This window comes from Notothenia rossii, assembly GCF_949606895.1.
Source record: "Notothenia rossii genome assembly, chromosome: 7".
NCBI lineage: Eukaryota > Metazoa > Chordata > Actinopteri > Perciformes > Nototheniidae > Notothenia > Notothenia rossii.
Genome location: NC_136905.1, coordinates 71766873 through 71794060, shown reverse-complemented (window position 1 = coordinate 71794060; position 27188 = coordinate 71766873). Strand labels below are relative to the sequence as shown.

General features: G+C 41.4%; 1 protein-coding gene and 1 long non-coding RNA gene across 7 annotated transcripts in view; one reads left to right on the top strand and one right to left on the bottom strand.

Moving 5' to 3' along the window:
* The window catches only part of stac (SH3 and cysteine rich domain), a 45195-nt gene extending 19540 nt beyond the window's left edge, over window positions 1-25655 (top strand). For all 6 annotated transcript variants that reach the window (XM_079694782.1, XM_079694783.1, XM_079694784.1 and 3 more), the window contains 6 exons: window positions 570-651; window positions 1436-1503; window positions 9734-9831; window positions 21729-21780; window positions 22330-22467; window positions 24239-25655. In XM_079694782.1, coding sequence (XP_079550908.1) covers window positions 570-651; window positions 1436-1503; window positions 9734-9831; window positions 21729-21780; window positions 22330-22467; window positions 24239-24337 — 537 coding nt within the window. In that variant the 3' untranslated portion in view covers window positions 24338-25655. The remainder of the gene's footprint in view (window positions 1-569; window positions 652-1435; window positions 1504-9733; window positions 9832-21728; window positions 21781-22329; window positions 22468-24238) is intronic.
* LOC307047676 lies at window positions 2799-7993 on the bottom strand. The gene is made up of 2 exons (XR_013810522.1): window positions 7306-7993; window positions 2799-3525 (listed from the first exon to the last, which is right to left on the bottom strand). It is a non-coding gene; the product is annotated as an uncharacterized lncRNA (long non-coding RNA).
* Window positions 25656-27188: the final 1533 nt, after the last annotated feature.

Sequence of the window (27188 nt, the reverse complement as noted above, 5' to 3'; positions counted from 1 at the left end):
AAGGAACCCTGTTTTTCATTGCTTATCACTTTTTAGTGTAAGCTAAAATGTCTGGATACGTGCCTCCGTAAGATGACATCTGAAAGCTGTTGGCCATCCTGTCCTGTCCACTGCAGCTGTTAGTGAATGTGTGTGTGTGTGTGTGTGTGTGTGTGTGTGTGTGTGTGTGTGTGTGTGTGTGTGTGTGTGTGTGTGTGTGTGTGTGTGTGTGTGTGTGTGTGTGTGTGTGTGTGTGTGTGTGTGTGTGTGTGTGTGTGTGTGTGTGTGTGTGTGTGTGTGTGTGTGTGTGTGTGTGTGTGTGTGTGTGTGTGTGTGTGTGTGTGTGTGTGTGTGTGTGTGTGTGTGTGTGTGTGTGTGTGTGGTTCTCAGAGACAATGTGATCTCCACAGGGGTTATGATAATAGTTTCCAAATGCGGACTAGGAAACAGCATGTTTGCTACACGACAGTTTTCTCGCAGTTAGCGGGTTACACTGTGAAAGTGGATTCATTTTTAGCTAGTTTTCTCCTCCTAGTCTTCTGTTAATATATCTCCTTATCTTTAATCTGTTTTATCTTTTCTTTCTGCAGACCAGTGACTTGGATAATGTTCCAGAGGAAGTGGTGGCTCACAGCAGCAGGCAGGAGTTGTCGAGAAAACACAGCGATGATGGTGAGTATCTGTTGCGGTACACCGATTACGTCTGAATTACAGCCATGCAGTGACACAGGGTAAACACACGCTCACCCACCAAGAGAGTCTGAGAAGGTTGCGACATCAAATTGTCCTCCGTTGAACCATTAAATAAGCTTTTCTTTGCTCCTTTTGTTGTGTTTCCTAACTCTGACCCGGCTATAGAGTATCCTGTAGAAAACATTAGGACCTCTCTTTTTCTTGGTCTGCATTGTGTGTAGCTCTTTATTTAAAAGTTCCTGGTTTTTTCAGCTGCACAATAGTCTATGCAGTGAAGGTCAAGGCACTGACCCGTTACAATCTGGAGCGTTCACTGGGTAGGGAAGGAAAGGACGACAAGGTAAATGCTCAAGCCAACCAAGGTAGTACCTACCTGGCCCTTTCCTTTGGAGATTACCACCTGACCCTACTAAAGAATAAATTATGTTCTGAGCCAGGGCCACCTTTGGGCCATGACACTGCTCTGCTTTCTTGAACGTGCTTTAGTGCATGGAAAAATAAAACTATAAACTATCTTTAAATAGATAGTTTGAAAATGTATGAACCACAGAAGAAAACACAAGGCAGACACAGTCACAATTTCTCATCATTAAAGTTAATAATATCTTCCATGTATCTGGTAAGGTTTTAAACTATTCCTAGTATGTATTTTTGGTGTCCAACATATCATCTTTTAGACATTGCAGCCTTTACTAGCATTGTAGAATTCAATCTAACTTCTTGGATTCATTTGATTTAATTTAGTCTTTATTTTTTTATACAGTTTTCACAGTAATCGAGAACGGAAATGAGCATTACCTCCAGCCAGAGAGAAGTCCTGACGACTTGCCGGTAAGAAACAACTCCATTTAATCTTTGTACATACTGTATTACAGATTTAATGCACAATACGTATTTAGGGGAATTGCAAGCGAAGCAGTCTGGTCATCACAGTGATTGCTATTCTGGGACTCACAGTCAGTACAGTAATGAGTATTATTGGTGCAGTCTGACAACCTCTGAGAACAGACTTTGTTACTGACCAGTGCCTGAACTCTTCATGGTCACTCTGAGAACTGATACCCAGCCAGTCGGTTCTGCCTCCAATAAGCTCGCTGCTCTTTGCCCCTCGCCTCCTAGTCACTGCTCGATTTCCCAGGACTCTGAGTGAAAACTTCTCTTCCTGCTGTAACAAATCAAACCGGAGCTGACAAGAGCACTGGCCTGAACTGATGGAGAGAAGCTTTGAAGTCATGTAACGTCTCAATCTGCAGCTCTGGTGTTTCTGGTATTGTTTTCTACACCGTAGATGCAGTGATGATGTTGCACAATTCATGCTGGTGGTGGGAGAAAAAGGTTAAACCTCTCTGAATATCTTGGCACCTCCTGCAGAGTAATCATGAATATTTCATGGGCAGATTTCTAAGCAGCTCTTTTCCTGTCTATCTTTCAAAGTGTTTTGGAGAGGTGCTTTCAGTATCAATGTTCTTTGTGCACTTTTTCTATGTGCAGCAATCTATCATGTTTACTTTTATAGTTTAACATGTTTATCTCTGTTGTCAACAATGGAAAAAGCCACACAGATACTTGGACAAACACAAAAATGAACAAATAACCATATATGGGAAATAAAACAGTACACATGCAGACACCTATCCTCTCTGCAATACAATATGCCAGCCGTCCATTTTCGGGGAAGAGACTTGAAATACATCGTGCTGTGTTATCAGACTGGACCGAGCACAGCTGGCAGCCGGCTGTGTGTCCGTCCGCAGACCGCTCCATTAGCTCGGGCTGGAGGACGGACAGATGGAGGCTCTGCAGGGTAATGAGCAGGGAAAAACGCTCAAACTGCCTCTCCGCCAGCGATGAAACCTCCAATTTGAGATGAGAGACTCACACAAGATCCCCATCTGTTCACACTTTCCAGGTTTTGTGTTAAACTACCCAAGATCACTTGACATTCAAATTGCCATGGCTCATTTTTGCGTGGATTCTTTGTTTGGGAAGTTTGCTTGTGTTGTAGGTGGAGCTTTTTCTGTTTATTTGAGGCAGCTTTTGTTAATTAAAGTGTAACACGTTTTACCTCCAATAGCTGTTAAGAATGTCACAAGGCTCAGGACCCAAACGCACAACACCAGAAACAGGTCAGGATTAACAAGGTATTTTAATTAAGGTCAAAACACAAAACGCTCACTTGGAGGATCAAAACTCTAAACAAAAACATCTACATGGACTATCAAAAATGATACCAAAAGAGTCTATCAAAAATATACTTAACACGATCAAGGAATGACTGGCAGGCTTGACGAGACAAGACGAACTGGCACAGGACAAAGGGAGACGCAGACTATACACACTAGGTAAAGGGACACAGGTGGCAACAATTAAGGGAGGGGCTGACAATCACACTGGAGGGAAAAACACACAAGGGCAGGAATGCTCTGAAACGAGAGGGAAAGGTTACTACAAAATAAAACAGGAAATCACAAGACAAAGCAAAAGACAAAAGGACTGAACTAAATAAATTAACTTAACACAAATGTCTAGACACCACAGTACCCCCTCCTTTACGGACGGCTCCGGACGGCCCAGAGAGTTCAGGATGGCTCTTGTAAAAATCCTTTATCAGGTTCTGGTCCACTATGAAGCTAGATGGGATCCACTCCCGCTCTTCCGGTCCATAACCCACAGTCCACTAAAAACTGCTGACCCCTTCCTCATTTTCTGACATTCTGCAGACGCTTGATGGTGTAGACCAGACCTCCGTCAATGATCCTGGGAGGAGGGGGGGGCTTGGAAGCGGGAACCATCTTGCTTTCCTTGACCGGCTTGAGTTTGCTTACATGGAATATTGGATGGAATCTGAGTGATCTAGGCAGGCGCAAACAAACAGACAGGGTTAATACACTTGGACACAGTGAATGGGCCTACAAATCTTGGTGCCAGCTTCCTAGAGGCTACGTTCAAGGTCAAGTCTCTGGTCGATAACCACACTTTCTGACCCGGTCTGTAAACAGGTGCAGGACGGCAATGCCGATCAGTCGCTTTCTTCATGCGGGCCGAAGTCCTCAGGAGGACCCGACGTGCTGAAGTCCAAATGCTATGACAGCGCCTGTCCAGTGCGTGTGCCGAGGGAACCATGACTTCTTTCTCTGTCTCGGAGAACATGGGAGGTTGGTAACGGTAGACACACTGGAACGGGGTCAAACCGGTGGCAGAGGTAGGCAATGATTTGTGGGCGTATTCTACCCACGTGAGGTGTTTACTCCAAGAAGCTGGGTTTTGGGACTCCAGGCACCGGAGGCAGGTTTCCAGTTCTTGATTAAGTCTCTCCATTTGTCCATTTGATTGGGGATGGTAGCCAGAAGAGAGGCTGGCAGAGGCCCTGATGAGGCTGCAAAACTCCCTCCAGAAAAGGGAGACAAACTGAGGGCCCCGGTCCGACACAATGTACCTGGGAAAGCCATGGAGACAAAAAACATGGTGCAACAAAACTTCAGCCGTTCCTTTGGCCGATGGCAGTAAGAGCAAAGCAATAAAATGTGTCATTTTAGAGAATCTATCCACCACCGTGAGGACGGTGGTGTTACCTTTGGATTCTGGCAGTCCGGTGACAAAATCCACTGAGATGTCGGACTAGGGCCGACTGGGGATAGGCAGCGGCCTGAGCAGACCCATCTGGGGCCTGGAAGAGGTTTTATTCCTGGCGCAGATGGTGCAGGCGGCCACATACTCCTTGACATCCCTTTCCATAGATGTCCACCAGAACCGTTGCTTGATGAATTACATGTTTTTTTTAACCCCAGGATGGCAGGTGAGCAGCGAGGTGTGAGCCCATTGAATGACCTTAGGACGCACAGATTGAAGAACAAACAACCTATTTGGGGGGCAACCCCTAGGTGTCGGGCTCTCACGTTAACTCGTTTCACCTCCGTTTGTATTGGCCAAGTTACCGCTCCAACCACACAGTTTAGTGGAAGAATGGGCTTTGGTTCCTTGGCCGAGGGTTCAGGATCAAAAACAGGAGAAAGTGCATCTGGCTTGGCATTTTGTGAACCAGGTCTAAATGACAAGGAAAAGTTAAAACGGGTGAACAACAAAGCCCATCTTGCCTGACGTGAGTTCAGTCTCTTAGCTTTTCGGATGTACTCAAGATGTTTATGATCCGTCCAGACTATGAATGGTTGCTCTGACCCCTCCAGAAAGTGTCTCCATTCCTCAAGCGCTTTTTTTAACTGCCAAAAGTTCTCTGTTGCCTACATCATAGTTGCGTTCAGCAGGTGTTAACTTACGTGACAGAAATGCACATGGGTGAAGTTTGCTGTCCTTGGCTGAACGTTGTGACAACACAGCCCCAACTCCATCATTGGATGCATCCACCTCCACCACGAACTGCCGTAGTGGATCAGGAGTGATGAGAACAGGAGCAGAGGTAAACAGTCTTTTCAATTCCTGGAAAGCTTTGTCGGCCTGTAGAGTCCACAAAAACTGAACATCGGTTGAGGTGAGTGAGTGGAGAGGTGCAGCTATGGAGCTAAAATGTCTTATGTCTGTAGAAGTTAGCAAAACCGAGAAATTGCTGTACCTTCTTCCTGTTGGTGGGTGTGGGCCAATTTGCAACAGCACTGACCTTGCTTAGATCCATCTTGACCTGGTCCGGAGCAATGATGAAGCCCAGGAATGAGACGCAGGTTTTGTGAAAATCACATTTCTCAGCCTTCACAAATAGTTGGTTTTCCAGAAGGCGTTGGAGGACCTGGCGGACATGCTGAACATGGGACTCTTCATCAGGAGAGAATATCAATATATCAATCAGGTAGACAAACACAAAATGATTCAAATATTGTCTGAGCACGTCATTCACAAGAGCCTGAAATACAGCAGGAGCATTAGTTAGCCCAAACGGCATTACTAAGTATTCATAGTGGCCACTTGGGGTATTGAATCCAGTCTTCCATTCGTCCCCCTCCCTTATCCTGACCAAGTGATAGGCATTCCTCAAGTCAAGTTTAGTGAATATCTTAGCTCCTTTTAACGTTTCAAAAGCAGTGGAAATGAGGGGGAGAGGGTCGCTGTTCTTTACGTTATATCATTCAGGAGGGGAGAGTAGTCTATGCAGGGTCGGAGGGATCCGTCTTTTTTACCCACGAAAAAGGATCCGGCGCCAGCAGGAGATGACGATGGACGAATGAGGTCTGCCTTCAGAGATGAGTCAATGTAATCCGTCATAGATTGTCTTTCAGGACCAGAAATTGAGTATAGACGTCCCTTGGGAATGGGGGCACCCGGTAGTAAGTCAATTGCACAATCATAAGGTCGATGAGGAGGCAACGTAGAGGCCCGAGTCTTACTGAAGACCTCCCTCAGGTTGTGGTAACAGGAGGGAACATTGGGCAGGTCTGGTAAGTCAGAGGCATGGTCATGAGTTACTTCCTTAGTCTCTACCTCACTACCTGAAGTAACCCTTCCTACAGCCAGCCCTTCAACTTCTCCTGATGAAACCAAACATGTATGATTACATTCTCTTCCCCAACCCTTCACCCTACCGGAACGCCAGTCAATGTGAGGATTATGTCTTTTCAACCGTGGGAAGCCTGAAATCATAGGGTGTTGGGCGGAGTCGAATAAATGGAATGTCATGAATTCTGTGTGGTTGTGATTTATGATAACCTGGACGGTTTCTGTGTGGTGAGTGACTTGAAACAATAATCTTCCATCAAGGGCGCTGGCATTTTAAAGTTTGAGCTAAGGGCATGGTGACAATGTTCAAGCTTTTGGCAAGACTCCAGTCCATTAAACTTTCGTCTGCTCCTGAATCAATGAGAACATTCTATGTTAATGTCTGCTTACTTAATTTTACTTGGATAGGAGTCAGCGTACGAGGAGAGTGGTTAGTCGGCTCACCGAGCGCCCTCCTCTTGCCTGGGGAGCCCCGTCTTTTAGTGAGCAAGCGGCCATCAGGTGTCCACGATGCCCGCAGTAGAAACACAGGCCCTGGCGGAGGCGCCGTTCACGCTCCTCCAGTGAAAGTCTTGCTCGGCCAAGTTGCATGGGTTCATCTGATGTGGTGGATGGCGTTGTCAAAGGAAGCTTGATCCAGACCCCTGAAGAAGAATCCTGCCCCATCCGGATGCCACGAGGAGGCCCCCTGGAGCTTGGTGAGCGAACTGCAGGATGTTCTTTCTTTTTGTCTATCACAGAGTCTATTATCTATTCGTATAGCCAGAGCAATCACAGAGTCTAAATCTTCTAGAAGATCTAATGGGGCTAAGTGATCTTTGACAAGGCCTGAAAGTCCATTTACAAAGGCGTCCAGCAAGGCCAGATCATTCCAGCCACTGTCTGCTGCTATTGTCCTAAACTCTATGGCATAATCAGACACTCTTTGATTTCTTTGCTTGAGTTGAACTAGAGCTTTAGCCGCTTCTCTCCCTGGTGCTGTACGATCAAAAATCTTTTTCAGGGAATCAGTAAACAGTCTGAGTGATCTGCAAAGGGGAGAGTCTCTGGCCCATTCTGCTGTAGCCCAGGCTGCTGCTCTACCAGTCAAGTGTGTGATCATGAAAGCTATCCTAGACTGGTCTGTTGGAAAAGCAGAAGGCTGATGTTGACAATGCAGTTCGCATTGGACTAAAAAAGGACGACAGTCACCTGAGTCACCGGAGAATTTCTCTGGAGATGCGAGGCGAGAGCATGAAGAAGGAGTAGGTCCTTGGATCACAGGATTCACAGCCTCAGGCAGGGGCGCAGCATCGGAAAAAGTTTGAGATCCAGCTTCCAGGTGAGCAAGGACACGGACAAGCTGATCTGCCAGGTGGTTTTCTTGGCTGTTCACAGATGTTTGGAAGCTTTCTTGACGACCACTCAAGTCTCTCACTCCCTGGTCAATTGATTTCAGCTGATCGTCATGCTGAGACAAAAGCGTGCCTTGTGAGCGCAGAGCTGCTCTGAACCTGTCTGAGTCGGCTGGGTCCATTCTTTGGCCAGTTCATACTGTTAAGAATGTCACAAGGCTCAGGACCCAAACGCACAACACCAGAAACAGGTCAGGATTAACAAGGTCTTTTAATTCAGGTCAAAACACAAAATGCTCACTTGGAAGATCAGAACTCTAAACAAAAACATCTACATCAAAAATATACTTAACACGATCAAGGAATGACTGGCAGGCTTGACGAGACAAGACGAACTGGCACAGGACAAAGGGAGACGCAGACTGTATATACACACTAGGTAAGGGGACACAGGTGGCAACAATTAAGGGAGGGGCTGACAATCACACTGGAGGGAAAAACACACAAGGGCAGGAATGCTCTGAAACGAGAGGGAAAGGTTACTACAAAATAAAAAAGGAAATCACAAGACAAAGCAAAAGGCAAAAGGACTGAACTAAATAAATTAACTTTACACAAATGTCTAGACACCACAATAGCCAAACGTATCTTAACTATCTTTATCCTTAAAGCTGCGCATATCGATATTTTTATAAAACAATGGATCAAATAAACATCTGTAGCAACTAGTAAGTACATCATGGAGCATTTAGGTACTATACTGTATAGCAGTGTTTCTCAAACTTTTTCATACCAAGGACCACTTAAACAATAAGAAAACACTCGCGGACCACCTAACTCCACAAATATCCAGAAACACATCGTTTTTCTAGAACAGATTACAAATCGCCTTAAAATGGTACAAACAAGTGGCAACATGTGTGATGAAGGTGTTGCACTGGGCTATATGATGCAATCAAAAGTGAAAGTTAAACTCACTCCATTGCGAAAATATTAGCGCGAGAGTGCGGAAAACTTTAATTAATTAATTAATTTCAAATGTGAAATTTTACCAATATACTCACGGACCACTACGGGCCGCTCACGGACCACCAGCGGTCCGCGGGCCACATTTTGAGAGGCACTGCTGTATAGCAACATGTTCGAGCAAAACAGTGCAAGATGGAGAGTAAATGTTGCTGTGTTTGCTAGACATGTAAACAGGCAGCTGTTGGCTGACATGTGCAACATAAAAAGTTTATAAGGTGATAATATGTTAAAGTTGTATTCACAGGTTGTTAAACTACAATCAATTGGCTAAAAAACAATCAGTAACCGTCGATCTAAAGAAATTCCTGCTGTTCTTCCATTTCATTTTTTTTATTTTTCCTAAATGCAGCCTTTCTGTCTATAACTCAGTTTCAAAGGAGGCTTTATTTCAACCTGCTCAACCCGATGCACTGTTCCCGGCTCCCAAAGCATCGAGAGCCTCTCAAGGCCAGTGAGCGGCTCTTATTTAGCTGTAATGGATCGCCACTACTTGACGCTGTTGTTTTCACCCAGAGGCCAAGGAGGCAATTTGCCTTGTGGCTTCAGTTAACTCGACTCATCCATCACACACATTGCCACTCCTCATGGACGATGCTCGAGGAGCCCCAAAAGACCAGGAACACTTCTCCTCATTAAAGACACAGCGCCACAAAGATGGCAAATTCTTCCACTGTCTTTCAAAAACAGCCATTAGTGTGTCTTAAAAAGTCATTCTCATTTATTTTGGCTAAGTTTCCCTGTGGAAATTATGCAGTAGCTAGTTATCATTTGGAAGGATTTCAGGGACACAGCACGCCGGATAGGTATTGGTGATGAATCAAGAAGACGCCCACCAGGAGCAGGTGTGAAGAGCACCAGTGTGGCGCCGCGTCTCCCCGCTAATTGTGCTAACACTTCTCTGACAACTTCCTCTCCACCCACAACCCTCTCCTGTTTTAACTTCCTGAGTGTTCATGGAAACGTGATCCTGCTTCGCCCACTCGTGTTGACGGTGGATTAAAGGAACAGATTGCAGAACAACATAAGCGGCTCCCCAGTCTATCAGTGTTCAGTAAACAAGGGCTTCTCCTGCCTATGTGAATGCCAAAATACTATTTTAAGAAGCGAGTAAAGTGACAATAGAAAATATGGTGTTGCGTTGTATTTTTGTGACTATGAGCTTTGTTTAACTTGTCAGCTATGTTTTCCTTTTTCCTCAGACTTCTTGACAACCAAATCTGTTTTTGTTTTTCTGTGTGTGTGTCTGTGTTATTTAGTTGGAGCAGATCCACCTACAACAAGATGTCCTTAAGCTCAACACCTATGTGGCCTTGTTCAGCTTTACTCCCCAAGACAGCCATGACCTGGAGATGAGGTTAGTTTACTAAGTCACTCGCTGTCAGTAGATGAAATATAGCTGGCTTACTCTGACATGCTCACAGTGATATTTTTTAAAACATGTTTTGCTCTTCAATATGTCCTTAACTAAGGAGAAAACAAAGTATACAGAAAAGCTGAGACATTTCCTGTGTTATCAAATCATACATTTGATGAAACCTTCTGAAGGAGAAAGATTAAATCTACCTCCGTTTCATTCATACACACGCGTATATCCTGATGATTCATTAGGCAGGATGTACAACACTACAAGATTAGGCTCCTCATTTCACCTTTAAGCAAACACATCTGTACAAATTACAAAATATAGATATCATGTCATCTTTTATATATCTTTTTCGATTTTGAATGAACAGTATAACCATATTTTATTATGTGTATGTATGCCATACTATACATACTTCATCAATGAAAGAGATCTCTTTCAGATTGATTTATTGACTACTGTTGCCTTTTGTATGTTGAGAAACATAATTGTGGCACACATACTGCCATGTGAGTCAGTAAAATAAACAAAAAACAGTGACATGCAATCGTAGCGTACTGTATGCCTGAAGGCAGTCGTACAGTGCAAGGACTTGACACACGATCACAAACACAAAGTACACTGTTGTCTGCTGCATGTCAATATTCATCAGTCTTTTCATGCCAGGACATTCAATGTTCTGTATATTAGTGTGTCTGTGTTTCTTCCCTGTATCTTATATAATCACTCCATTGAGAGCAATAGGAGTACAAAAACACAAGAATAGATTCAGAAAATAAACTGATTAGCTTCCTTTCTGAAGGTAAGGATCCTCAAAGATTTCTTTCTCTGGAGTGGCCTCATTAATAAAACATGTGTTTTTGCCATGAGGGTCTATTAATATCAGTCAATCTCATGTCTTCATGGATTTATCCTGAGTGTCTTTTGAAATGTCATTTTTATTATATTATACACCAAGAAGTTCATCCAGATTTCTCCCAGAACTGTAGTAGTCAAAACCAATACTATTAGTTGAAATCAGTCCTATTCCATACCAAGGTAGAAAACAGAAAAACAAATATATGATTTAAAAAAAATGCTTTAGTAATTTCATTTTTGTAGTATAAGCTGTTTTACATTGCTGTGAAAACATATATTTTAAACATCTTTATTGACAGTATGATCTACTTTACCATGACTTGTTCATGACATACTACACTATCACTTGTTTTTATCATAATTTTTTCCTCAATTCTCAATAAAAATATTGTATCATATATTTACATTTTAAATGTTTGCATTTTTATTGATTGCAGTAACACGTTAAATAAAAACAACTAGGGTCAAATCAAACCCATATCAATGTTACAGGGCTGACACATACTAAAACATTAACATTCACACCTAAGGACAATTTCATATCACTAATTGTTTTTTTTTGCATAATCATTATATAGCGGGAGTAAACCGGAGTTCCAGAGAAAACCCATATAAATGTTACAGAGCTGACACATACTAAAACATTAACAATCACACCTAAGGGCAATCTCACATCACCAATTAATGTTTTTTTTGCATAATCATTATATAGCGGGAGTAAACCGGAGTTCCGGAGAAAACCCTGGTTGCACAGGCTGAAGTATTTGAAGGTCCTGTGGTTATCCTGCATGCTTGGTGGTTGTTTCTGAAGGCTGCTGATTTTATGTGACCCCAATATCAGTCTCACCATTCTCGGATGGGTCGCTGAGAGGATCACACATTGCATCTGAAAGATCCCGGGTCCAGATGTCCATCATTTTAAAGGCCTCTGATGCATGAGGGTTGGAATACATGTTATCTTCTAGGTGAACCATTGTTACAAAGCCGTGTTCTAGGGCTTGTCCGGGCGTAATCCTAGTCTGTCCATCCAGATTGAGCAACCTATTTAAGAGGTCTAAGAATGCCATCTTGTCTTCACACATAACCTCTAACAATGTAATCTTGTCTTCAGTCGTATCATAGTCATGTTCCTCTGTCTTCTCCATTACTGCAACTGTCAAATCTTTAACATCATCAAAATACAAACTTGGAAAATCTGGCTGGACACCAGACACCATCTTGTACTGAGATGGCATCATTAGCTCCCATCCTGGAGTCAAGCTGTTTCCCTTGATAAAATACTGCCAAGTGTTTATCCCAGCATCTAGCAGGTGTTTTTTTGGCTGACCAAGGAGCTGGCAAATAGCTCTCATCTGGTCGTATGTAGATTTTGGAGGGAAAAAGTTGGCATTAAAATACAATGAACCCAGGAGACATCCCAGTGACCACATGTCGATGGCTTCAGTTATAGGGAGACCCAAGGTCCCCTCTGGAGCTCTCAAAGAAATAGGTTGCACTTCGATACCAACCTCTGCTACGGAAGCTGGGAGGGCCAAACCGAAGTCAAATAATTTAATCCTGAAGGGCTCAGACTTGTGTTTAACAAGCATGACATTGTCCGGTTTCAGGTCCGTATGAATAATGCCAATTCCCTTCAGGGCTTCAAAAGCAACAAGTAGCTGTTGTGTGACAGGGCGGATTTCGTTCAGGGAAAATGGTTCCTGCATTTGCGAATAAAGATCCCAAATGCTCATGTCCAGCATTTCTAAGGCTAAGCAATACTTGTCCTGGAACATGAAACTATCCAGGAATCTCACTAAGTTATTCTTATCTGGGTCAAGTCCCTTAATTTTTTCAACCATTCTCAATTCATCATTTGCATATCTTCCGTCTTCGAGGATTTTGATTGCCGTTGTTTCAGATGTTTTCAAATTAACATACTTGGCAACTTTTCCAAAACACCCTTCTCCTACAAAGTCCAATAAAATGAAGCGTGTGGAACTACTGTAAAGTATAGTGGGATTTTTTGCCTGAAGTGGTGCGGGTGCTGACTCGTTGTTGTGGGGTTCAGGATTGCAGGGGTCTGCCTGAGAGGTTGTGTCATTGGTAGGTCTCTCAGTGTTTGTATTGGCAGCACATCGGGAACTCTCAGGGGATGAGTCACCGTCAGTTGCCTTCATGTCAGTTTCAGGGTCGCTGAGAGGATCACACATTGCATCTGAAAGGTCCAGGGTGCAGATGTCCATCATCTCAAAGGCTTCTGATGCATGAGGGTTGGAATACATGTTATCTTCTAGGTGAACCATTGTTACAAAGCTGTGTTCTAGGGCTTGTCCGGGCGTAATCCTAGTCTGACCATCCAGATTGAACAACGCATTTAAGAGGTCTGAGAATGCCATCTTGTCTTCACGCATAACCTCTGACAATGTAATCTTGTCTTCAGACGTATCATAGTCATGTTCCTCTGGCTTCTCCATTACTGCACCTGTCAAATCTTTAACATCATCAAAATACCAACTTGGACATTCTGGCTGGACACCAGACACCATCTTGTACTGAGATGGCGTCATTAGCTCCCATCCTGGAGTCAAGCCGTTTCCCTTGATAAAATACTGCCAAGTGTTTATCCCAGCATCTAGCAGGTGTTTTTTTGGCTGACCAAGGAGCTGGCAAATAGCTCTCATCTGGTCGTATGTAGATTTTGGAGGGAAAAAGTTGGTATTAAAATACAATGAACCCAGGAGACATCCCAGTGACCACATGTCGATGGCTTCAGTTATAGGGAGACCCAAGGTCACCTCTGGAGCTCTATAAGAAATAGGTTGCATTTCCATACCAACCTCTGCTACGGAAGCTGGGAGGGCCAAACCGAAGTCAATTAATTTAATCCTGAAGGGCTGAGACTTGTGGTTTACAAGCATGACATTGTCCGGTTTCAGGTCCGTATGAATAATGCCAATTCCCTTCAGGGCTTCAAAAGCTACAAGTAGCTGTTGTGTGACAGGGCGGATTTCGTTCAGGGAAAATGGTTCCTGCATTTGCGAATAAAGGTCCCAAATGCTCATGTCTAGCATTTCAAAGGCTAGGCAATACTTGTCATGGAACATGAAATTATCCATGTATCTCACTAAGTTATTCTTATCTGGGTCAAGACCCTTGATTTTATGAAGCATTCTCACTTCATCATTTGCATCTCTTCCGTCTTCGAGGATCTTGATTGCCGTTGTTTCAGATGTTTTCAAATTAACATACTTGGCAACTTTTCCAAAACACCCTTCTCCTACAAAGTCCATTAAAATGAAGCGTGTGGAACTACTGTAAAGTATTGTGGGATTTTTTTCCTGAAGTGGTGCGGGTGCTGACTCGTTGTTTTGGGGTTCAGGATTGCAGGGGTCTGCCTGAGAGGTTGTGTCATTGGTAGGTCTCTCAGTGTTTGAATTGGCAGCACATCGGGAACTCTCAGGGGATGAGTCACCGTCAGTTGCCTTCATGTCAGTTTCAGGGTCGCTGAGAGGATCACACATTGCATCTGAAAGGTCCAGGGTGCAGATGTCCATCATCTCAAAGGCTTCTGATGCATGAGGGTTGGAATACATGTTATCTTCTAGGTGAACCATTGTTACAAAGCTGTGTTCTAGGGCTTGTCCGGGCGTAATCCTAGTCTGACCATCCAGATTGAACAACGCATTTAAGAGGTCTGAGAATGCCATCTTGTCTTCACGCATAACCTCTGACAATGTAATCTTGTCTTGAGACGTATCATAGTCATGTTCCTCTGGCTTCTCCATTACTGCACCTGTCAAATCTTTAACGTCATCAAAATACCAACTTGGACATTCTGGCTGGACACCAGACACCATCTTGTACTGAGATGGCGTCATTAGCTCCCATCCTGGAGTCAAGCCGTTTCCCTTGATAAAATACTGCCCAGTGTTTATCCCAGCATCTAGCAGGTGTTGTTTTGGCTGACCAAGGAGCTGGCAAATAGCTCTCATCTGGTCGTATGTAGATTTTGGAGGGAAAAAGTTGGTATTAAAATACAATGAACCCAGGAGACATCCCAGTGACCACATGTCGATGGCTTCAGTTATAGGGAGACCCAAGGTCACCTCTGGAGCTCTATAAGAAATAGGTTGCATTTCCATACCAACCTCTGCTACGGAAGCTGGGAGGGCCAAACCGAAGTCAATTAATTTAATCCTGAAGGGCTGAGACTTGTGGTTTACAAGCATGACATTGTCCGGTTTCAGGTCCGTATGAATAATGCCAATTCCCTTCAGGGCTTCAAAAGCTACAAGTAGCTGTTGTGTGACAGGGCGGATTTCGTTCAGGGAAAATGGTTCCTGCATTTGCGAATAAAGATCCCAAATGCTCATGTCCAGCATTTCAAAGGCTAGGCAATACTTGTCATGGAACATGAAATTATCCATGTATCTCACTAAGTTATTCTTATCTGGGTCAAGCCCCTTGATTTTTTGAAGCATTCTCACTTCCTCATTTGCATCTCTTCGGTCTTCGAGGATCTTGATTGCCGTTGTTTCAGATGTTTTCAAATTAACACACTTGGCAACTTTTCCAAAACACCCTTCTCCTACAAAGTCCAATAAAATGAAGCGTGTGGAACTACTGTAAAGTATTGTAGGATTTTTTGCCTGAAGTGGTGCGGGTGCTGACTCGTTGTTTTGGGGTTCAGGATTGCAGGGGTCTGCCTGAGAGGTTGTGTCATTGGTAGGTCTCTCAGGGTTTGAATTGGCAGCACATCGGGAACTCTCAGGGGGTGAGTCACCGTCAGTTGCCTTCATGTCAGTTTCAGGGTCGCTGAGAGGATCACACATTGCATCTGAAAGGTCCAGGGTGCAGATGTCCATCATCTCAAAGGCTTCTGATGCATGAGGGTTGGAATACATGTTATCTTCTAGGTGAACCATTGTTACAAAGCTGTGTTCTAGGGCTTGTCCGGGCGTAATCCTAGTCTGACCATCCAGATTGAACAACGCATTTAAGAGGTCTGAGAATGCCATCTTGTCTTCATGCATAACCTCTGACAATGTAATCTTGTCTTGAGACGTATCATAGTCATGTTCCTCTGGCTTCTCCATTACTGCACCTGTCAAATCTTTAACATCATCAAAATACCAACTTGGACATTCTGGCTGGACACCAGACACCATCTTGTACTGAGATGGCGTCATTAGCTCCCATCCTGGATTCAAGCCGTTTCCCTTGATAAAATACTGCCAAGTGTTTATCCCAGCATCTAGCAGGTGTTTTTTTGGCTGACCAAGGAGCTGGCAAATAGCTCTCATCTGGTCGTATGTAGATTTTGGAGGGAAAAAGTTGGTATTAAAATACAATGAACCCAGGAGACATCCCAGTGACCACATGTCGATGGCTTCAGTTATAGGGAGACCCAAGGTCACCTCTGGAGCTCTATAAGAAATAGGTTGCATTTCCATACCAACCTCTGCTACGGAAGCTGGGAGGGCCAAACCAAAGTCAATTAATTTAATCCTGAAGGGCTGAGACTTGTGGTTTACAAGCATGACATTGTCCGGTTTCAGGTCCGTATGAATAATGCCAATTCCCTTCAGGGCTTCAAAAGCTACAAGTAGCTGTTGTGTGACAGGGCGGATTTCGTTCAGGGAAAATGGTTCCTGCATTTGCGAATAAAGGTCCCAAATGCTCATGTCCAGCATTTCAAAGGCTAGGCAATACTTGTCATGGAACATGAAATTATCCATGTATCTCACTAAGTTATTCTTATCTGGGTCAAGTCCCTTGATTTTTTGAAGCATTCTCACTTCATAATTTGCATCTCGTCCGTCTTCGAGGATCTTGATTGCCGTTGTTTCAGATGTTTTCAAATTAACACACTTGGCAACTTTTCCAAAACACCCTTCTCCTACAAAGTCCAATAAAATGAAGCGTGTGGAACTACTGTAAAGTATTGTGGGATTTTTTGCCTGAAGTGGTGCGGGTGCTGACTCGTTGTTTTGGGGTTCAGGATTGCAGGGGTCTGCCTGAGAGGTTGTGTCATTGGTAGGTCTCTCAGCGTTTGAATTGGCAGCACATCGGGAACTCTCAGGGGGTGAGTCACCGTCAGTTGCCTTCATGTCATTTTCAGGGTCGCTGAGAGGATCACACATTGCATCTGAAAGGTCCAGGGTGCAGATGTCCATCATCTCAAAGGCCTCTGATGCATGAGGGTTGGAATACATGTTATCTTCTAGGTGAACCATTGTTACAAAGCTGTGTTCTAGGGCTTGTCCGGGCGTAATCCTAGTCTGACCATCCAGATTGAACAACGCATTTAAGAGGTCTGAGAATGCCATCTTGTCTTCACGCATAACATCTGACAATGTGATCTTGTCTTGAGACGTATCATAGTCATGTTCCTCTGGCTTCTCCATTACTGCACCTGTCAAATCTTTAACATCATCAAAATACAAACTTGGATATTCTGGCTCAACATCATACACCATCTTGTACTGAGATGGCGTCATTAGCTCCCATCCTGGAGTCAACCCCCTTCCCTTGATAAAATACTGCCATGTGTTTATCCCAGCATCTAGCAGGTGTTTTTTTGGCTGTCCAAGGAGCTGGCAAATAGCTCTCATCTGGTCGTATGTAGATGCTCCAGGGAAAAACCAGATTCCAAAATACATTGTTGCCAGGAGACATCCCAGTGACCACATGTCGATGGCTTCAGTAATAGGGAGACCCAAGGTCACCTCTGGAGCTCTATAAGAAATAGGTTGCATTTCCATACCAACCTCTGCTACGGAAGCTGGGAGGGCCAAACCGAAGTCAATTAATTTAATCCTGAAGGGCTGAGACTTGTGGTTTACAAGCATGACATTGTCCGGTTTCAGGTCCGTATGAATAATGCCAATTCCCTTCAGGGCTTCAAAAGCTACAAGTAGCTGTTGTGTGACAGGGCGGATTTCGTTCAGGGTAAATGTTTCCTGCTTCTGCTTATAAAGGTCCCAAATGCTCATGTCCAGCATTTCAAAGGCTAAGCAATACTTGTCTTGGTAATGGAAATCATCCAGGAATCTCACTAAGTTATTCTTATCTGGGTCAAGTCCCTTGATGTTTTTAAGCATTCTCAATTCATTGTTGTCATCTCCTCCGTCTTTTAGGATCTTGATTGCCGTAGTTTCAGATGTTTTCAAATTAACACACATGGCAACTTTTCCAAAACACCCTTCTCCTACAAAATCCAATAAGATGTAGTGTGTGGAACTGCTGTGGAGTATTGTGGGATCAGGCCCATCCTTATCTGATTTTGAGCAACTCATTTTTCCTGTAAGATGTCCCAGCAGAGCAGATTTAAAGTTGGACAGTCTTCTTCCTGAGGTTATAACAATATGAAAGTGTCTGAATCCCTGAGTTCTTACTAAGGTTTGATGATGTCATCTTCAAAGTGAATGTTGACATCATACAGTTCCATAATCGAGCCACAAGTTCATGATTTCATCGTAAGGATATCAGCATGCTTTGCTGATGTCATCATTCTAAATTCTAAATCAAAATCTTTCACTTGTTTTTGCTCCAAGCTTTTTGTTTTGCCATTCATCTCTTTCACTGTGATGTTATCAATGACTAATTCTGATCTGTTTGTTTGACTTCCTATGGCATTAGCAACTTATTAACCAATTAGCTTAATGACAGTCCATACTCTAACCTTATGACAAACTATACTGAATTTCATGATATGCCTACTGTATGACATTCTGTACTATGAAATTGTTATTGTGACATACAATGACAATTTGTATGACATAATATTACTTGTTACACTATATGGCTTTGTATATAAGATACTATGATGTGGTGTTTATTTTTATAAAATATTATACTATGAGGTTTTTTATAACAAACTATGCCCTTTTATGCCTTTGTACTTTAGTATGAAGTTTGCCATATGCTCTGACATTTTTGATGACATACTGATATACTCTATGGTTCGTCATATTATGGTATGTCATGAAAGAAACCTTATCAAAATGAAAAAACATATGTTAAGGAAAGTTTCACAACCTGCGATGCACGTCCACTGTCTAATGTTGCAGATCAGCCTTACATCTCTCTCTCTCTCTCGTCACAACAAATAAACACACGATATGAACCGAGAATTTGGAAAATCGTTACACCGCACAAACAATATTTGTCTTGTACAGGGACTTAATTTATTCCATTATAGTACTTATACATATACTAGTGCGTATTTGAATTCATACTAGTGAAATATTTACATTCATATTAATGCAAGTAAGTACTCAAGTAAGCACAATTACATTTATTCATTAATTTCACTAAGATTCATACAGAAGAACCCATGTGTGTGCAATGACAATAAAGGCTTTAAGTTTTCTTCAAAAATGATGACATTTGTAATGGCCAAAATGTATAATTTAACACATATATTGGAGAGAAAACAACACAAATTGCTTTTCAGACAAACCAATGAAAAGGATAGACCTTTAAAATAAAAATGTTGAATTTCATCCACTGACCTGCATGTAATATCTCCCGACTATAACACACCTGATTCAAATTACCTGCTCGTTATCAAGCAGCTGAAGCTTGTCAAGGTGTTTAATAACGAGCAGATCATTCATATCAGGTTTGCTTCATGATCACAGTTTGTATCCACTTTACAAGTATAAAATAATGGTAAAATACAGCTGGCAAAATGGCTGCAAACCTAACTGGCACATCACTGGCAGTTACATAAAAAATAAATAAAAAAACTCACAAGTTATATACATGCTAATTTCAACTATTTAGTAGTCTGGTGTCCAGAGAAATATTGTATACACTTTGTTTGTAGCATGAACTTGGGAAACGTTGATGTGTGTTCCAACATTTAACCACGTTTAACTGCTGAAAACACCATTAGGAGCGTTTATAACAGCAAACATTATAACTTGTGACAGTAGGAAAAGCACAGGTGTTAGGAACAATACTGACAATGCCCCTGCTTTGTTCATGTCGCAGTGAAAGTTGAGTCAAAGCAGCTAAGTTCAGCCTTCAATTGCATTATTCACAGTTGTGCATTTTTCTACTGTGACAAGTCAAGATGTCTGCTGTGAAAAAGGCCTATTTAAAAGTCACATTGGGTGTTTTGGCTTGGCAGTTAATTGAAAACACCTGATCATTGTCAGTGAAGTGTTTTAAGCTGTTGAAAGTTCTGCAGCTGCAGTTCTCCATCCTCCGTGATTCAGTCGGATTACTCTGAATGACAATAACATAAAATCATAAATGTGAAAGGAGTCGCTCATAGTGACAAACCTACACAGAATTATAAGCTGGATCTGCAGCCGCTCTTGGCTTTACAGAGCTTTATAGTGACTTTTGAACTTATTGTTTAACTCTCCTCAACTTAACTTTTTTTCCACTGTACTGCACGTTTTTGGACTAACAATCATTATGTGAACATAAACATGACTCCAAAATAAATTAAAATGTTGCTCTGAAACTGCGGGATGTGTAAATTAAAAACCTTGCTAACAATTTAGTCGTAACTTGTTTCCATTGCCCACGAGTGGCTAAAGAACTGTTGATGCAGGTTTAAAGTAGAAACAGCTGAATACCGGTATGTGGCGTCCGTCTAATGATCTCGAATACAATCTGAAACACAGGCTCCAGATTATATCTCATTTCCTAACCATGATTGATAGGGCCTCGTCGGTGACATACTTTGTAAAGACCCTCAGGAAGAGAGCATTTATCAGTCCTTCAGTCTAAAGTATTCCATTTGCTCTTGATCCCCACAGGTATTCTGTTAGGATTCAAGAGGTGCACTTGTTCTCTCTCACACACATTGAGAAAATACTTGATTTAAAATTAATTGGAAATAAAATGATCTTGCACTCCCTGTCCCCCATTGGCAAGCTTTGTTTTAAATGTATTCTCTTATGAGAGCCTATTTCTCCTCTGGGTTTAGCTGCAGACAGTAATCAATAAATCAAAGTTAAAATGGAGGAAAAAGTGGAATATTTAATCAGAAGATTCAGTTTTCATTTTAAGTGAGAAAATGAGGTTTGTGACTATTTTCAGTTGGCCCCACATGCTCTGATTACATGATTACCTTCCACTGTGTGGTGATTGTAATCATGCACATTTATACATTGATAGAATACAGAATTAGATAACCCACTCCTCAGTCTTTATGTTATTTAAAGGACAATGATCTCAGCAAACCTTTATTTTAAGTGGTTTTGAAGCACAGCACTCAAAAGAGATGCTCACAAGGTACATTTCCTGTTATTCTTTAAGAAACAACAGGTGTACTTTGTTTTCACCCTAGAAGGTTTTATGACACAGGGTGCTATGCTGTTTCTCACCTGCAATAAACTGTGTTTTTCTGAGTCATGGCGAGCGTTACAGAGCACAGCCAGTGTTGTAACTGAACCACAAGGAGAAGAAAATGGGGAAATTACGTAAGCCAACATTTGGCTCAACTGTGCTGGCCCTTTTGATTTTTATTGATCAAATTTAGCCAACGGCTTGGAACATATGTTTGTAATTATGGCACATGCGGTAAATGATTAATGTGTTTACTGGACAAAGAACAATTACTTACAGCAAACTGGATCTAAGGTGCACCCGGAAAAACCCCACAAACACCTTCATCTGCTTGACTATACAAGAGGGCCAGAGTCAGAGAGATCAAGTGAAGAGGTGCAGCTATTCTCATTGTTGACAGATACAATAAGTTGTAGGTGCTATCTGATTCACCCTGTTGCACTGTACAGCAGATATGAAGTGTGTCATGACAACAGTGGAAGATTCACTTCTAAACAATCACAAAACTTATTATACAAAGAGCCAACAATTTCTCATAGAAATAAAATAGAACGGGATTCTCCTTTCTAGCCAATTCACTTTTATACTGTTAGCTAAATGACTACTGATGTGGTTATTATGACTTACTTTGTAAAGGGGATTTCTGTCACTATACATAGATTCATCAAACCATGAAGATAAGAGGAGGAAAACGTTCCCTTTTTCAGTATCTTTGTCTTTTGTGCTCTATATTGCAGCGCAGGAGACAGAATCTTAGTGGCTGACGACTCGAATGATGACTGGTGGAAGGTAGGTTCAAAACCAACTCATAACACCATTATGAATAGTGACAAGTCATCTTAAACATTTTCTTTGTTTATATTATAATTAACCTTCAAAGATTAAAAGTTACAAGATAACAGAGGCAGTTTGGAACGGTTTACATGAAATGTGGATTTTCCACAAAGCAGCAAAATGCCCAAATAAGAAGTGGAGCTCTAAATTATAGGAGCGAGGCAACAGGCGAGACACAACTGCACGACAGATACATTGGGTAGACAAAAGGGTGAAAACGTGACTGTACAGAGGCAGCCTGCTACCACCAGACCATGAAGAAACTCATCACGCATTTGAACTCTGCTGCTGTTTTCTACCGGCTGTAGATAAACAGAGACATCTGGTCAGTTTGATATGGATACTGTTGTTACACATGCACAGTACAATGTTTAGGTACTGAAGGTGAGCGTAGCGTAACCTGTTTATATCTATGAAACAGGTGTATAGGTAGAAAGTTATGTACTGTACTGTGTTTTAAGTATTTTATCAAACCATTGGTTTATTTTCCATATATTTCTTCAGGGGGTTATCGAGGACAGGATCGGTTACTTCCCGGCGGCCTATGTTCATCAGACTGGGATTGAGGAACAAGTGTTCAGGTGTAACAGGACGTTCATCGGCTGTAAGGAACAAGGACAGATCACCTTAAAGGAGGGACAGGTACTGTACACACCTACTGTATAAACCTTATGATGATGATGATGATGATGATGATGATGATGATGATGATGATGATGATGATGATGAGTATAGGCTGATTATCGACATGTTAAGTGTAAAGTCTTAACATAAATACAGGCTGTAGGATGTCCCTTCTAAAATAGTGTTTATTTATATCCTTCATTATCCTGCCCTGTAATTATGGCCTGCTTTATCTTCTGCATCTGCAACTCTCCGTGTTATATTTATTCTATTTTCTTATTCTGGGTTTTGACATATTAGCAGATAGTGCTTCACGACAGCAAAATAAAACAAAATGAAAGAATGATAGTAAAAATATGATAATTATAAATAAACATCTTGCAAAAGGAATGCACAAAAATAAGATAATAAATGAATAGCATTGATTATAAGCCAAACACAAATGTTTTATTATGTGGAGGTACATTCTTAAAACTGCCAGATAAATACCCATCAATCAAACGTATAACAGGCTAGATAGCTCAGTTTATATGTATTTTTTTGGGGGAAAAACCCATTTACAAACTGTAACAGTGGGATTGTTGTTAAGGTCAATTGCCTGCCTTTAGAGCCACAATAACACAAAACACATTATTAATTAATGAAACATCAGCAGTCTTGATCACATGAACGTCCTTGTCATTATGGGTTAGGGGAGCAATGACCTTCAAGGTGAATATTTAAACTTTCACATTCTACCTGGGTGTAATTCATGATCACAATCTTGCCATTAGAGCTCATCAGATTTACATCATCCAGCAGCTCTTTAGCCATCTTATTACCCTCCTGCAGCCCCCACGTTGCCCCTTACTCTTCCCTCGCATTCACCTATAACCTGAAGAGCTTGACTGGAGTTTGCTGAAAGGATCCTTCGTCGGAGCAACCATTAGATTATCATTTTGGTATAATGGCTCTACTTAGGTCATGCCCCTTTTTTCCCACAATGCTTTCCAGGACATGTTGGGATTTTAAGAAAAGAACCCCCAGTGGAGATGAAACCGCCGATTAAACGAGTAGAGTCTGTGACCCGCTGCCTTTCTTTTCCGTTGACACAAAACCCGGGGGAAGGTTTTGGAGCGTACTAAAAGCCAGTATGCAGATACAATGTGTTCTAATCTATCAAGAGGGTCATTCAGGGCATCTAATAATCATAGCAATATTATAAACAACCACAACTACATCATCATCATCATCATCTTTAAAAATAGGTTGCGTTTGTAAATTGTCCCTTTGAGTTGGACCATACATCATACAGATTGAGTGATATGAGACATAAAAACAGAGATGAGAGAGACAAAGATAAAATGAAAATTAAAGTTTTGTTGATTATGTTTAGACTAGACGACATGTGGGCGCTTTATGGTTCATACATACAAATCTTTATTGACTATTAGATTTGCAAAAGACCATAAAGCATGTAGTTGTAGAAGAGTTCAACATGAAAACTGACAGGTTATCAAAGTAGATGCATGCCTAACCTAAAACATGAGAAACAGCCTAGGAGCCAAAAAAGACAACAGGGCTATCTGTACACTTTTTGCCATAATATGTATTTCTAGTCTTGCCCCAGTGTGTTTTTATTTAGTATGAACTTGGCACTTCCACTTTAAAGTCTATATCGACCTCATGTCAGTATCAGATATTGTGTCCTTCCATCTGTTACTAACATTGATCAAATGTTTTATTGTATGTTTGACTGCACTGGTTATTTTCAATTTCTATTAAAGTACATTTTCATTATTTGCCTCAGATCTGTGTGAGCAGTGAGGGCGAACACAGCGGCTTCATCAGAGTGGCGAGTGGAAAGAAGAGAGGCTTCGTGCCCTGCGATGTTCTGGAAATCATATGAGACAAGCACTCAGAGACAGAAAGAGAGAGACTGAGAAAACCAAGAGGAGGAGGAAACTAAAACTGCAAAATGGCTCAGAGAAACCAGGGAGAGACTTTGCCTCGTCAGAAGTGTTGATGTTAAAGTGATACTGGTTTTGTGAATGAAGACTCTGCTTTGTTGTGGGTCCGAGTCTCCGTACCTTCTTCCCTCTAAAACAGAGCTAGATGCTAAAGTAGACATTATAGTGTGTTTGCTAAACAGAAGCCCTCTGTTTCACTGGATTTGATTTAATTTATAAAGCTGATCGAAGTGTTTCTGTTCCCCTTAGTTTGATTTTGCCACAAACTGTTTGTTTTTAAAAATGGAAACTCCCGTCTGCTTTTCAAAGAAAAGGAAACTAACACAAAGCACATCCAATGGCATTCCTCTTACAAATAGTTTAGTTGACATGCTTTGACATCATGTTGCCGGCAAAGGTTTAGCTTTTAATCCAAGGATTTGAAGTTTGTAATAAATGGGTTATTATTTTGGATGACAAAATGCCAGATCTCAGAAGGCAATGGAAGATTGTATCACAGTAAGCCTACTTTCTACTTAAAATATTTAAAGGTGGGGTAGGTAAGTTTGAGAAACCGGCTCGAGATACACTTTTTGTTATATTCCATGGAATGCTCTTAACATCCCGATAGTGGCAGATTTTTTTTTTTTGTTCCGGCTGTGTATTTTCAAATTCTAGCGCACTCGAGCTGGTTTCTCCAAAATTACCTTCCCCACCTTTAAGTAGGAACATTTTTTTTAAACTTGCCATAACTTCCAAACTACAGTGACAGTCCTAAGGTAGAAGGCCATTCACAACTAAGAGATTTGAGGGAGTATTTTCAGAGGAATTTGTCAAAATCAAAGACTTCAGAAATGCTCAGTGGTCTTTTCAAAATATCGCCCCTCATATTCCCCAGATTTCAAATCTGACTCATTGCATTTCCTGAATTACTCAATGGTGACGGTAATATGCATTTTTCTTTATCGTTAAAATCAGAACCCTTATTTAAAATCTGTTTTCCACTAGAAAACAAACTTGTTATTTACGAATGTTTACCTTTTAAATTGTTTCCATGCTTTGGGATCCATTTGACTGATCTTTTAAGGTTTGTCTTTAATTAAATTATTTCTCTTTTTGGTGATTCTGAGAGGTTTTACATCATAGTAGATATAGTATATCTCTTAAAGGTTGTTCTACACTAAAACGTGGCTTTATTGAATGTCCTGTAAATACTGTACATACCAAATAAAAAAATATTCTTTATCACAACAAACCAAAAGTGGATTCTGATAATGTTGTGGTGTCTTACATGTATGACTTCTTTCTGTACTCAAGAGTTATATTACATTGAATTCCCTATAAAAACATAAGCCTAATATTTGACATATTTAAAAAATGTCCGTCATGCTTCAAATATCTCTCTTGTCCATGAATAAGAATCGGTAAAAGGCCAATTTGCTCAAGTGGGCCCAAAGAAATTATGCAACATGCAAATATGTATTTTATGATGTGATCTTTGTCAGTGAAAACAACTGGATTGTGACTCAGTTATTCACAGAGTGCAAAGAACCAAATTCATTTTCACAGCGCGAGAAGCAGTAAACTAGATGATTACATTTTTTTTTATTTTAACTAATAACTTTTCCTGCCAACATTGATGAAAAGTCAACCTTGTGAGTCGCAGTAATGTGTTTTATATTTTTCTATATTTGTATTGGTTAAAGTTGGGGTAGGTAAGTTTGAGAAACTGGCTCGACAGGAGCCGGCCCGACCCATTAAGCGACATAAGCGGCCGCTTAGGGCCCCGCAGCCACTACGGGGCCCGCTAGCAAAAAAAAAAAAAGATTAAAAAAAAAAATTATAAAAAAGAAAAATTACAATCTCAGTACACCGTTGCCGTGATAAGTAGCCTATGTTTAATTAATTTAGTTAATATGCCTAGATTGCCTACTCTCAAAGTCATGTATTATATTATTGAGTCAATCATATAATACATTCACTGTGCTTTACCTGAACCTCATCATGACACTAGAGAGGACGGCAGGATTGTAATTTGCCGTGTTCAGTAAATGCAACAGAGGCAAGACACCAGATCAACCAGAGAGTTGAATGGAAATACACATCTGTCTTATTGTCTGACAGGTACCTATCCTGTGAGCTGTGACAATGTTTAAAATAAACTGTCAGTCGGACTCAGAGTTTTTGAAGATGGACATAAGAACATATTTTCTTAAAAAAGACGACAATTCTCAAGTGGTTGCTCACACAACAACCCCAGAGCCACCACTTGAGCCAGGTAAACAAGGTATGTAAATGTCAGTAAACTTCCAAGATATGCGAACATGTAAGCAAAGCATAAATTACAGCTACGTTGACGTTACTTTGAATCGCGGGGGTAAGCTAAACCGTTAGCAAGTAGCTATAGCTAGCCAGATATATTAAATAAACACTTTGTCATACAATCTAAATGTTATGTTTTTTAGTGCTACCTGGTGATTTCAAAGAAAGCTTTCTGGAAAATGTTGACTTACTGTTCGACATGAAGCTAGAAGCTACCTTACAGTACACAGTTGATCCGGAGTCCTGTCGGTTAAAGTGTTTCATAGTTAGTTTAACTAAGCATCAACCTAGCAATGAAATATATGGATGTTATGTGACAGTATTTCTGAGAAAAAGTCAGCTGAAATGGTGGCATAGTTGCCACTGCTTTACGTGTCGACAGCATGTTTGAACGTATTTGCAGCAGTAAATGTGGCTGTTTGGCCACTGACGTTGCCATAACAACACCTGAATTTAAATGTGCAACCTCTTTTTGTAACAGATTTTTAC